The 13,532-nt window shown below is 37.2% G+C and overlaps 1 protein-coding gene and 1 pseudogene across 2 annotated transcripts in view; both read left to right on the top strand.

Annotated features, from left to right (window-relative positions):
- P3H2 (prolyl 3-hydroxylase 2) overlaps positions 1-13,532 on the top strand; it is a 157,267-nt gene that overhangs the window by 104,215 nt on the left and 39,520 nt on the right. For both annotated transcript variants that reach the window (XM_021070049.2, XM_084990714.1), the window contains 2 exons: positions 11,675-11,827; positions 13,083-13,272. In XM_021070049.2, coding sequence (XP_020925708.1) covers positions 11,675-11,827; positions 13,083-13,272 — 343 coding nt within the window. The remainder of the gene's footprint in view (positions 1-11,674; positions 11,828-13,082; positions 13,273-13,532) is intronic.
- LOC146397667 (U2 spliceosomal RNA) lies at positions 12,400-12,563 on the top strand (annotated as a pseudogene).

Genomic DNA, 13,532 nt, shown 5'->3' with positions numbered 1-13,532 from the left:
ACTAAGAGTATGCCCCTCATCAAAATTAACTCAAAATTGATTATAAATCTAAATACAAAATGCACAAGTAGAAAACTTCTAGTAGATGACATAGATGACTTAAGATATGGCAATGATTTTTTGGATGCAATACCAAAGATACCATCCATGAAAGGACTCACTGATAAGCTGAGCTTCATCCAAATTAAAAACCTCTGATCTGCAAAAGACAGTGTGAAGAGAATTAGAAGACAAGCAACAGACCAGAAAAAAAAATTTTTTTTGCAAAAGACTCATTTGAGATAAAGAATGGTTATTTGATATATGCAAAAAATTCTTAAAACTCAAAAATGAGAAAGCAAACAACCCAATTTAAAAATGAGTAAAGACCTTATTGGACAGCTTATTTGTGAAGATAATACAAATGGTAAATAAGCATATGAAAAAATCCTCTATATAATATTTCATCAAGGAAATGTAAATTAAAACAACAATGAAATACTACTATACACCTATTAGACTGAAATCTGGAACACTGCCAACAGATGCTGGAAAGGGTGTAGCACTAAGAATTCTCATTCATTGATGATGGGAATACAAAATGGTGAGGCCTCTGTAGAAGGTAGTCTGCCAGTTTCTCACCAAGCTAAACTGCTCTTACCATACCATCCAGCAATCTCATTTTTTGATATTTCTCCAAAGTAGTTGAAAACTTATGTTCACACAGTAACAAGAACATGGACATTTATAGCAGCATCATTTGTAAATTGCAAAACTAGGACGCAACCATGGCATGCTTCGGTAGGTGAATGAATAAATAAACTTGTGATTATCCAGACAATGAGCTACTATTCAGTGCTAAAAAGAAATGAGCTATCAAGCTATGAAAAGATCAGAGATACCTTAAGTGCATATTAATAAGTGAAAGAAGCCAGTCTGAAAAGTCACAATATGGTATATACAGCTATATGACATCCTGGAAAAGGCAAAATGGAAGAGACAGTAAAAAGATTAATGGTTGCCTGGGGTTGGGGTGGAGAAGGATGACTAGATGAACAGAAGGTTTCTAGGGCATGGAAATGCTCTGTATGATACTGTAATGATATATATGTGTCATTACACATTTCTCCAAACCCACAGAATGTACACTATCAAGGATGATTCCTATGGTCTTTGGGTGATTATGATGTGTTGATGTAGGATCTTAAGTTGTAATTAACGTACCACTCTGGTTTGGGATGTTGAGGTTGAAAATGTTGATAATGCGGCTATGCCTAGTTGGCTCCATGGGCGATCTTGGAAATCTGTGTTTTTTTCCTCTCCATCTTGCTGTGAACCTAAAATTGCTCCCCCAAAAATAAATTCTTAAGAAAAATATTTTCATAGCTACATCAAATATTGTAGTTTTTTCATTTTTCAAATTCTTTTCGAAATGAGGCTGGGAAGATTTTCATGACTACACTCACACACGCACACATGTAAATACATCTGGGTTTCTTTTTCCAAGAATAAAAATCAAAACACCTCAGTTTAATGTTCAAAGATCCCCAAATTCCAGCTCCATTCAATCTTGTTTTCCATTACTCTGCAATCTAGAACTGCCACAGGAGCTGGTTCAGCCAAATTACTATTCTATAAAAACATCTGAGTCATTCCTGTTTCTTCCTGCTCACCCTATTTTGCATCTGGGACATCCGCATGTTTTCTATTCTTCAAGAACCAGTCTCAGTCCCACTTTTTCAATGGGGTCTTCCCTGTACTTTCCAGGTTACTGTGGTTTCAAATTTCTGTCGATTTCTATAGTACTGTGTTGACTGTAACCCACTCACTCTGTCCTCTAATCCTGAGCAAGCTTAGTTCTTGATATTAATAGTCTGTGTATGTCTCCTCACCCTGTTGATTTTAATTTATTTAATAAAAAGTCAAGGGCCATATTGCAAATATGTCCTCAGAGAACATCTATCATAGTCCTTTCTGTGGCAGAGGTGATCAGCAAGCACTTACTACATATGGACCAGATATGTATGAACCTATTCTACTTTAAAGGATTAAAATCCCAAATACATATTTGTGAATGTTTTAATAAAAGATGTAGTCTTGCTACTAATTTTCTATGCAAATGTTTTATCAGCCAGTAAAATGAAGCAGTGGTATTATATGGTTTAAAGGGCCTTTCTAGCCCTAGTTATCTATGGTTAATGGAAGTTAGTATTCATAAAATCAATGCAAGTGCCACAGAAGTAACAGAAAAGTGGTTGTTACCTGATATATTCAGTAAGTAAGCAGATTTTTCTCCAGGCTTTAACCTCTGCAGAAGTTTAGATGGACTGAGACTCTTTCCAGTGCAGTCTCTTGATTAAAGTACGGAAAAAGTTTGGGTTTATATTTAGTCTTTGTATATGGCAGAGATATTTAATTTACAATAGCCTAAAGGTTATCGCTGTGGCCAAATGTTTCAAAAAGTGCAGGTGATGCCAGAAGAGCTATAAAACATTGAAATAACTTTATCATCAAAACCACCTCCATAGTAAGACCTTTTGGCCTGTCAGGTTAGGAGAACCCATTGGTCAACTTGATGGGTTAAATACCTGAAGAGACATTAGACTCTCTTGAAATCCCCTCCAAGGGGGGGTCTTTGAAGTGAAACTCCCTTTGGCCTACAGCCATGGTGCTTTCTTTCACATGGGCTGAAGTGAAGGTTTTGAAGTACATTTTGCAGTAAATCTCTCCACTCTTATAAGAGCAAGAGAAAGTTTGTATTTCGTAGAGGAACACGGCATATTGATTCAAAACAGTGCAAGTGTGAAAGTGTTTGATTTACTTGTTTGCTTTTCTTATATTTCTCACAGTGAAGTGGTTTGGGTGGAAAGTTAAATTGTGTTTTCATAAACACAAAATGGAAGGGAAACCAAAATGAAAAGGAGGCATTAGAAGTTGTAATGATAGCCTTTTCCTGTGTGCTCACTAAGCCCTAAAGCCCCTCCCCAAATCATCAATTTTGCAAGCTGTCCCCAGTGTTATCCTAACACTGTTAGAATTTTTAACAAGGCAAAGCCCAATGTATTACTTCTTCTTCCCGGACACACATTTCTCTATCTGTCATTCACTCCGGAAATGTGGGTGCTTATGACAAAAACAGGAATTAAACCCAAACTTCAATTCTTTGTCCTCAGACCTCTCACTCCTCTTCACCTATGACAAGCGTCTTATACTCATCACTTTGTGATTTCACACATGTTGTAGATACACAAAAAAGTTTTGAAAAGTTTTTTGGTTTTTTGTTTTTATATTCTCAAGAGCAGAAAAATCAGTGCCAGATCTATATTAAGCTATTTCTTTGCTGATTTTTAAAGGATATCTTAGAAGCAGGAAGCCCTGATCTGCAGTTTATTTGTCATTCTATGATCAGATTTGACAAATAAATTCAAATGATTGCACCTTTGAATGGTTTGCAGTAAAAAATGTGATCTGGCTGCTGATGGCCACGGAGACATAACACTGGTAGTGAGCAATTATGCTGTTGGCTCTAGCAAAGTGATAGCCAGCTAGAACTTTTCTAATGGGTCACTAGGGACAGAGAGCATTCATCTCTATCATAATGAAAACCAGACAGAAGCTAAGCATGCATGAACAGTTAGAACAACAAACTTTGTTTTTAGACCGTCAAGTTCGTGAAGGGCAACTCAGTCTGTGCCAGCACCAGCTTCCACATGGTGCTCTAGCTCATTGTTTGGAGTGTAACGTGCTCTTGTAAATAATGATCAGTTACTTTTGCACCCGGCGCAAAGTGAGGTAGGGGTTCATCTTCCAGCTTTTTGAAGAATTTCACAATAAGAACTGAGTATACACTCAATACAGGACTATTTTTATTATTTAAATTTGTATTAGTAATATTGTAAAGGGCTGTGCAAACTAACAGCATACAAGGGTAAATTCTTATTAACAAGCTCATGAACAGTTATGCTCTCATGATATGGGGGTCATGAGGGTATAGTTCCAAGGTCCCAAAGTGGGACCTCATATTTCGATTTATTTACTTTTAAAAAATCAGACCCGCATAAGATTCTTCACAAGTTAAAGTGATGACTACTACAAGAGTCATGCGACACTGGCAAAACCAGAATATGAAGTGAGTGGCAGCCACCTTCCAAAGAAATTTTTTAAGAGGATTAAAACTATGTTTCCAAAAACAGTAGCAGGAAACAAGGGTCAGAGAGATCTTGGCCCAAACTTTCTTTTCGGTAACCATTAGTCATCCTCTGACACCTCAAGGGAGCCTTCTGGACAACACCAAGGAGGTTAAGATGCCTTCCCCGCCTGACCCGGTCCCAACACTTAAAACCAAAGTGACAGTAACATACCAGTAAACCACACACTAATTTCCTTTGCTGCATGGCAGATACCACTTGCCCACGTTCCATCACAGAGATAGCTCTCTCTTCTGCCCCACCAGGCATCCAAGCCTTGGCTGTTGTCTTGTTAGGAAGTTAGACAATACACAGACAGCTTGAGGGATTTTGTCCAATTAAGTGCACGTGTATTTTTTGGCTAATATTTTGAGTTCTGTGGGGTGTTGTCATTGTGGAGGGGTTTTTTTGTTTTGTTTTGTTTTGTTTTTCTGAAAAACTCTAGGACTTTTTGTTTTCAACAGTCTGTAATCTGAAATAGCTTGTTTGAAAGCCTTGCTTCTGCACTTTAGTGTTTTCCTTACTCTGAATAATGGTTTTTATTTAGAAATCTTCTAGCAGAGTTCCCATTATGGTACAGAGGAAACAAATCTGAGTAGCATCCATGAGGACGCAGGTTCGATCCCTGGCTTCGCTCAGTGGTTAAGGGTCTGGCATTGCTGTGAGCTGTGGTGTAGGTCACAGACGGGGATCAGATCTGTAGTTGCTGTGGCGTAGGCCGGCAGCTGCAGCTCAGATTTGACCCCTAGCCTGGGAACTTCCATGTCCCATAGGTTTAACCCTAAAAAGCAAAAAAAAAAAAAAAAACCAAAAAAAAACATTAAGTTGTAAACATCAGATTAAGTCCTCACTAGATTGTTTGGAAAAAAAAAAAAAGCAGGAGACTCAATCAGGCTCCAGATAATAAGTTATGGAAGGGAAGGGTGTAAGCAGTTTAGCAAAATAAAGTGCTTTAAAAAGATGTGTTATTCCTTTCCAATTTACTCCAGAGAAAATGTTACACTTTAAATATGTCATTTCTCATCTAATCCTTATCCAATAGCATTTTGAAAGCTTTAAATATTTACTTATAACCATGACTACACTTTAGACTAACATTCCATCAATGCAAAGATGAGTTTATTTGCTACATCAGCAAGTACACCTAATTCACGAATTACTGGGTTTTCTATAAACCTTAAAATTTCTAAATTTTCTACATTGATATGTAGGAAAGAATTTAATTACTAGAAATTTCCTTACTCTGGGGGTTTAATCTTTCAAGTAAATTGTAACTTTTCTGTATCCAAAAGAACTTAGAGTTACCTTGCTAAAGCAATTATTTGCCTAATTAGACTTTTGGAATGGCAACAAAAACCACAGGAAAAAAAAAATCAAAGAAAAAATGAAAATGTACTAGCTTTAGTTTAAGAGACTAGGAACCCAGTATAACAGAGGTACTGTAAGTGATCATAAAATTTAGGTCTAAGTTTCCTGGGAGTCAAGACAAAAACGACAACACAGTATATCATGTAGTTTCCCCCGACTGATCAAATTAACTTTATAAATACAGTCCGGAAAATCAAGCAATTACTTACTGTAACTGAATTATGAAAACAATGCATTATATGGGGCTCTTTACAAGTTATATTAACAACATAAAGGACAGTAACATCACCAGAAATTGTGGAATAAGAATGAAAATTTGTTTTTCATATGGCTATTTTTGGATTCTCTAAAAATCTGACACCATTATATGGAAATGTTTAGAATCCTCCTAAGATTGAATTCTCCCTAAAAACCTGGTCTTTACATTTGGAACACTATAACTTGTAGAATTTACTTTAATTCAGTTGTCAAACAAATTGCCTCCAAATTTTGTTTCAAAATTTGGTGGGTCTTTATTTTAACAGTGTTTTCTGAATGTGTTGTTCAGCGATTCAGAGTTTACTTATTTATTTACTTATGTGGTTCTGAGAAGGAAAATTAACTTTGGGTTGACAAAAATTTGAGGTAAATGTGGAGGCATTGGCAAGAGCCAAAATATGTATAAAAATAGATATTTATTTTTGGGTGTCACCATTATTAAAAAAGAATAAAACTTCCTGCTTCATAAAAAGAAGAAATTTTTAGCCCATGAATTTTTAGTGTTTAGCATGGTACACATGCTGTAATCTGGTGGCTTCCTTTCTCTGAAGCTAGTGTGATTATGATGCTAACTAACTTCAGAATTCTGCCTTGACTTAGAAACAGGATGTCTTCACTGTCTAATTACATACTTGGAAGTTGGTAAGAAACCTCATTTGGGATTAAAAATTCTCTAAAGTTGCTACATTATGAAATTTAAGTAAAGAGCCAAGGCAAAAATAAAGCATTGCATCGAGATGTAATGCATGCTATTGGATGAATTCCCAAAGTTAGGGTGGGGAAAGTAGAAAAAGAATTCCCTTCTTTATTGAAAGTGTGGTTTGAGTACAAGAATGGAAATTACTTATTTCAGGCTCAGCGTTTTACCCTGATTGTATAAAAAGGCTTCTGAAGATAGAATATGATCTTAAATATTCTATTTCAAAATAAGCAGTGTTCTTTACGTATTTTAATGTGCTTTAGAATTAGTCCCTTTCCTTTTCCTGCACATGTCTCACAAGCTGTTCTAAACTCTTATTCCAAATATATGAACTTCATATTTCTGCTAATTCAGATGAGAGGGAACTTGTGTATCTTCCCTAAAATAAGTTTGGAAATTTTAAGAATTGTTTCCTTTTGGGGTGTGTGTCGGCCTTCTGAATTGAGAAACATTACTATAGCAAGAATGGGCAAAATGGAAAGAAACAGAAAGGAATGAAAGAGAGGGGGGAAAAAAGCAAGGGGCAGTCCTGTTTTTATTTTGCATCCAGGGATGTGAGGACAGTTTGACATCCCTACATCAATCAGTGTGATACACTATATTCATAAAACAAAGAGTGAAACCATTATCTCTGACCTGGATTGCTGCAGTGTTCTACATGAGACCAAAGATCTGTTCTCCACGTGGGAGTCTGAATGATCACTTGAAAATATATGTCAAATATTATTTAAAATTCTTTAATGGTTCCTCTCACGCTTAGAATCACATTCAAATTCTTTGCCTTAACCTGCAGGTGACTTCCCAGATCTTTCCCCTTTGTCTCTACTCTGCTTGTAAAACATGTCAAGACTCTTTCCATTTCAATACCCTTTCATTTGACTTTCTTTTTTTCTTTTCTTTTTTTTTTTTTGTCTTTTGTCTTTTGTCTTTTTGAGGGCCTCACCTGTGGCATTTGACTTTCTTTTGCCCAGAACATTCTTGCTCCTCTTCTGCGGATGACTGGTTTCTCGACATTTAAGTTTCAAAACTCCCATTGCGGAGACTTTCTTTGACTTATTTATCTGAAGGAGTCCTGCTTTCATCCAAGCCAGCCAGCTCTTACTGTACTGTTTGTTCATTTATTTCTTCATAGCACTTAGTGCAATCTAAGCTTCATTTCGTTACTGATTTATTTACTTGAGACTTGTCTGCTTGGATCAGACTGTAAGCACTTGGAAACAGGGTCTTTGTTTTGCCCCTGTAGCTGTTCTCAAGGACTATCACAGTGCCTGGCAGAGATTTAGTGCGAAGTAAATATTCGTTGAATAAGTGAATGAATGAAATAAAGAATTTGGTGTGGGAGTTCCCACTGTGGCACAACAGGCTAAGGATCCAATGTTGTATCTGCAGTGGCTGAGGTACGGGCATGATCCCTGGCCCAGCACAGTGGGTTAAGGATCCAGTGTAGTCACAGCAGTGGCGTAGGTCACAGCTGTGGGGCTCAGTTTCAACCTCTAGGCCAGGAATTTACATATGCCTTGTTGCACAAATTAAAAAAAAAAAAATGGGTATAGATGGAGTATTGGACCTATGTGTGTTTTCTAGAATGGGGGATGGTAAATGATAAAACTTCTTGAGGTTTTGCTAGAACTTTTCTGGGAAAGTTGTAAATAGGAGGAAATTATGCCAGGAAGATAGAGCTGGGACCACATCCTTCAGTTTCTTAAATATCATGATACAGTTTCTAGAGTCACATCTGTGGTCAATAGATCACTATTAAAGGTTTTTAAGTAGTCAATGCATCCTTTTGAAATGCTCCTTTATTATTCATTATAGAAAACCATTTGTGTGTCAGTGGAGTCTCGTTCAGTCACCAGTGGACAGAGAAGCTTCCAAACATCAGCAAGGTGTTGACTTAATCAGTCTTTTTCCATGCAGCATGGCTGCCACATACTGCCTCTGGTCTGGCAGGTGAAAATGTTTGCCTTAGTTCCTCACAGCCTGAGATGAAACAACCAGCGCTTCCCAAGGGCGTTTCTAACCAATATTTCTCTTATCTCAGTGAAACAGCAGACGCCTGCCTCCAAAAGTATGGTACCTACCATCCTGTTGAATCAGTCTCCTTTTCTCAGTTGAGCTTTATTTTGCAATTTACATTTCTAACGCATAAAGCTACCCTCCCTTTAGGGTTACCCTTTCTCTTGGGATGTTTTATTTTGGTCTTAACGGAAGTCCAGGAGTTCCTGCATGACTCAATGGATTGAGGATCTGGCATTGTCACTGCTGTGACCTGGGTCACAGCTGTGGCACAAGTTTGATTCCTGGCTTGGCAACTTCCACATGCTGTGGGCGTGGGCAAAAAAAAAAAAAAAAAAAAAAGCCCAGTTTGAAGGCTTTAAATGCAGTTAGCTGCTTCTTTGTTTCAGTGGAGTAGTAGGTAGGCCCTTCCTTAGCTGAAACTAGTACCTGAAAGGTCTTATAATAATCTCCTTCCAGTAATACAGCATTATACGTAACATACATATGTTCATCTGGACTCTTCTTACCACTTCAGATGTGTGTATATAATTTCAAAAATGGAATACAAAGGTATCAAGCTTCTAGTTAAAATCATGGCCTATTTTATAGTCTCTGACAGCCAATTCTACTTTCCTGAACTGGTTCACAATAATGTAAAAGCCAGCTCATGAATAAATTTTATGGTTTAACCTTAAGTCATGGAATCCTCTTTATATTTATATTGGGGAATACATTTAACTCCAAGATGTTGTTAGTAAACTTACATCCTTTTAGTCTTACAGTTTGCAAAACACATCTATACGTAATAATCCTTTTGATGTGTGTGTGAATATTTGCTTCTTAGACTTGTCCTGTTCTTTTCTTAGACATATCATAGACATGATCTATATGTAAATTAGATAGAAAACAAAAAGGTAAAGAAGTCATGTGGCCCCTAACCTCAGGGAGCTCTACTAAGAGAAACAAATACGCTCAGGAAGATGCCATGCATGGAAGAGTATGATAAGTGTGCAGAGGAACAGGGGTAAGATGATATTGCAGGGCTTAACTTTATTTAGCTTTAGGGTTGAGAGAAAAGCTCTTAGAGAAGATAGGATTTAGGTTTAGTCTTTAGGATATGCTAGATTTTAATAAGAAAAGACCAAGGGACAAAGGATCTCTAGGTCAGTGGAACAGTCTGAGCAAAACATGAAGGTAGGAAAGTGAGAAATATTTAAAAATGTATCTTTGTTCCTTCAATGCTTAATGGCTGGTGTTATGAAACTAGAGTGTGTTCAGCGTTGACCTTTTTCGTTCATAACTTATGGTTTGATTCTTAACCAGAGGCAGTTTCCACCAACCTGTACTATATCCTCATAAACAATGTGTTTATGGAAGTTGTAGACTATACATACCCATCATTAATGAGAGTATATTCACATCTTTGAACTGGATAGATCGTATATAAATTGTATCCGGTTTATTTTTTCAGGTTTTAGTGAAGCACATTTATATATATTACACAATTAAATCCTTCCAAAATCTTATGTAGTAGGTGGTGGTATGAGGGTTTCAAGAACATTTTTTCTTAATGACACACATGTTTAAATGACTTTTTTTAGGTTCATTTGGTCAATGAGTGTAGACACATACCTGATTTAGAACCTCTTCTTTTTCATCTATATCTATGTATTTATCACTATGTAGAAGTCCATACAATTCATATTTATCTGTGTTGGTGTATGACAATTTGAGGAAATTTAAATTAACAAAAAAATCTGGTCCAAAATTAGTGATTTTTGAGAGCCAAAATAATTCTGGAACCACAGAATTGAGAACAAAGCAGCTGATTTAGGCAAGATATAATGGAAGGAAGGTCAGCAGCTGAGAATATGCGAATAGAAAGAAAAAAGGGAAAGTTTTAACTATTATTAGACAGAGTGAAGTGTGTCAGATCTTAAAATAGGGCAGTTGAATCTTACATGCTTTGCATAATTTTATATTTACTTGTTCAATAACAAAGAGTTTCATTTCTTGATACATCAAAGTAGACCAAACATAATTTAGATTTCACCATGAAAATGACTAGTACTAGTGTGAATATTCACTTTTTTTTTTTCTCTTTAGGGCCACACCCCAGGCACATCGGAGGTTCCCAGACTAGGGGTCGAATTGAAGCTGTAGCTGCCTGCCTTTGCCACAGCCACAGAAACGCCATATCCAAGCCGCGTCTGCAACCTACACCACAGCTCATGGCAACGCCAGATCCTTAACCCACTGAGTGAGGCCAGGGATTGAGCCTGCGTCCTCATGGATGCTAGTCAGATTCATTTCCACTGAGCCATGATGTGAACTCCAATATTCACTTTTCTGAAATGAGACAGAAAGATCTGGCTAATGACATTCTCTGGGACTAAAGCATAGGACAAAATGTCTTAAGTAATTCAATTCCATTTCCTTAAAAAATGCATCATTGTATGTTAAGCATGGAAAGCAGTATATTATAGTGTCTATGTAGGTTATTAAAATTTCTGCCTTGTTTGTCAAAATCAAACATAAGTTTAGATCAATACCTCAATCAAAGGAATGTGGTAGCATTTTATGGGTTGTATTTTGCATCTCTTATGGATTGGAATGTTCTATTCCTTTTAACTTTTTGTTCTTCACATACTGAAGCCTGATAACAAATTTGGCAGAGAGGGAGGTATTCCCAATCTCCTCCTTCATAAAGTGACTGTTTATACTTCCATTGTCAGGATTCAAGGAGAAAGGAGCCAAAAGAAAACAAGAGAAAATAAAAAAACATAAATGTTGAAAACGTGAATTAGAAGTGGCATGACATTAGCAGCTTTCTGTTTTGATTCATCATACAAGAAACAGAAGCTAGCAGATTCAATTTCGCAGAAAACAGATGGCTTAGAAAAGAGAGAAAGAGAACGAGCATGGAACAAAGCACATTTATCCATTTTCGCCAAAGCCAAAATACCCACCTGTTTTAGAAGCACTGTTTATTTACCTCTTGCGCCTTAGCATGGAGACTGAGGATAGTGAATGTGAACTAGAATCCAGTCCTGACATTTGTAGTCTGTAGTCTGTAGACATTTGTAGACTGGTACTGAACCTGGTTTAGAAATAATTGTCTTCATTTGGTCTTTTTTTTTTTTTTTTTTTTTTTTGCTTTTAAAAATTTTTTTTATCTTTATAGCTTAACCAGCTGGAAAAGGCAGTGGAAGCAGCCCACACATTTTTCATGGCCAACCCGGAGCACATGGAAATGCAGCAGAACATTGAGAATTACAGAATGATGGCGGGTGTTGAAGCCCTCCAGCTGGTGGATCGAGAAGCAAGACCACACTTGGTGAGCTCTGGGGACCCAGCTCTAACCATAAGGAGCTGAGTGCTCTTGAGTTTCACTGGACTTAAGGCAGATTCCTATGAATGGATATCTCAGATTGATTCCCAGTTTCCAATACAATATCATCTTTATACTTTCTGAGTTCCCAGATGAAATGTTGTAATTTGGCATTGAAAAAATTGAGAGAAAATGAAAATTAACTTAGAACATCAGTAGCATGTGGTGAAAGGTAGGAAATGATAAAAAAAATAAAATAAAATCTGTAACCCTCTCTGAGCTTCAGCCCCCATCTCCAGCACTTAAATTTTATCTTCTGGGGTTGAAGCCCACGTGAATTTCTCATGGTCACATTGTGGTTTCCCAGCAACCAGTGCAGTGGCTTTTCCAGGGTACATGTACTTTTCATATTCTGATTTTTTTAAGCTATGTAATTATTCCTTGAAATGAAATCTTACTTGAAATTCACAGTATGTTGAAAGGGTTTTTTTCCATTGGAGAAGTCACCATTCTCAATGCATGGCCTCCAAAAGGATTGAGAAAAAGGATAGGAGAAGAAGATTTTCAATGGAAGTGCTATTGCTTCTCGGCTTTTTGGCTAAGATCAAGTGTAGATGGAAGTCTTTTTTTCCTTTATTTTTTCATGATTGAGTCAGGCCTGTGAATGTGTGTCATGTCCACCGATATCAGCCTCCCTGCACTTTGTTGCAATATCCCTACCCACATTCAAGGAGTTAGAAAATACATTTTTTTGGTGTTGTCTTTTGAGGGCTGCACCTGTGGCATATGGAGGGTCCCAGGCTAGGAGTCCAGTCAGAACTGTAGCTGCTGGCCTACACCACAGCTACAGCAACTCAGGATCTGAGCCACATTTGCGACCTATACCACAGCTCACAGCTCATGGCAGTGCCAGATCCTTAACCTGCTGAGCAAGGCCAGGGATCAAACCTGCATCCTCATGGATGCTAGTCAGATTCGTTTCCACTGAGCCGTGATTGGGAACGCCAGAAAATACATTCTTGAGGGAGTTCAGGAAGAGAATGAGATTGATTGATACCACAGTAGTCAGTCCCTTCCCACTGACAATGAATGGAAGCTCGGGAAGTTACACCTTATCTCCAGTGCCACCCTTCTTTATCTTCTTTAGCTCAAGAGTCCCATATCCCACCTACCTCAGTAATCCAGAATCTGCCTGAATCCTGAAATTGAAGTGCTCCCGTGGGTGCTCTTTGAAAAAATAACTTATTTTTGTTTCTTACAGGAAAGTTATGGTGCAGCAGTTAAACATTATGAGACCGATGACTTTGAACTAGCTATCAAGTACTTTGAACAAGCTTTAAGAGAGTATTTCAATGAAGATATGGAGTGCAGAGCCCTGTGTGAGGGGCCTCAGAGATTTGAGGAGTATGAGTACTTAGGGTATAAAGCTGGGCTCTATGAAGCCATTGCAGGTAAAGTTTATTTTTTCCTTTGATTTCCTGATTGTAGAAATACTACATTCCATTTGTAAAACCATTCCAACAATATAGAAATATGTATTATAAAAAGTATGAATTGTGAAATGATTCTCATATACATATCCTGTCCTGTCTTTCGTAGATTACCAAGTTTAAATTTTGGTGACTGTGCTACCAAACTTTTTCATATGCTTATGTAAATATTTGTGTATTTATTTATAATTATTATTTCATTTTTAAAAAATAAGACAATA

Source organism: Sus scrofa, chromosome 13 (genome assembly GCF_054392235.1).
Source record: "Sus scrofa isolate SSC_HxYL_T2T_F1_AM1 chromosome 13, Sscrofa_HxYL_maternal_Yorkshire_Landrace_v2.0, whole genome shotgun sequence".
In the NCBI taxonomy this organism is placed as follows: domain Eukaryota; kingdom Metazoa; phylum Chordata; class Mammalia; order Artiodactyla; family Suidae; genus Sus; species Sus scrofa.
This window is presented reverse-complemented; position numbering and strand designations above follow the sequence as displayed.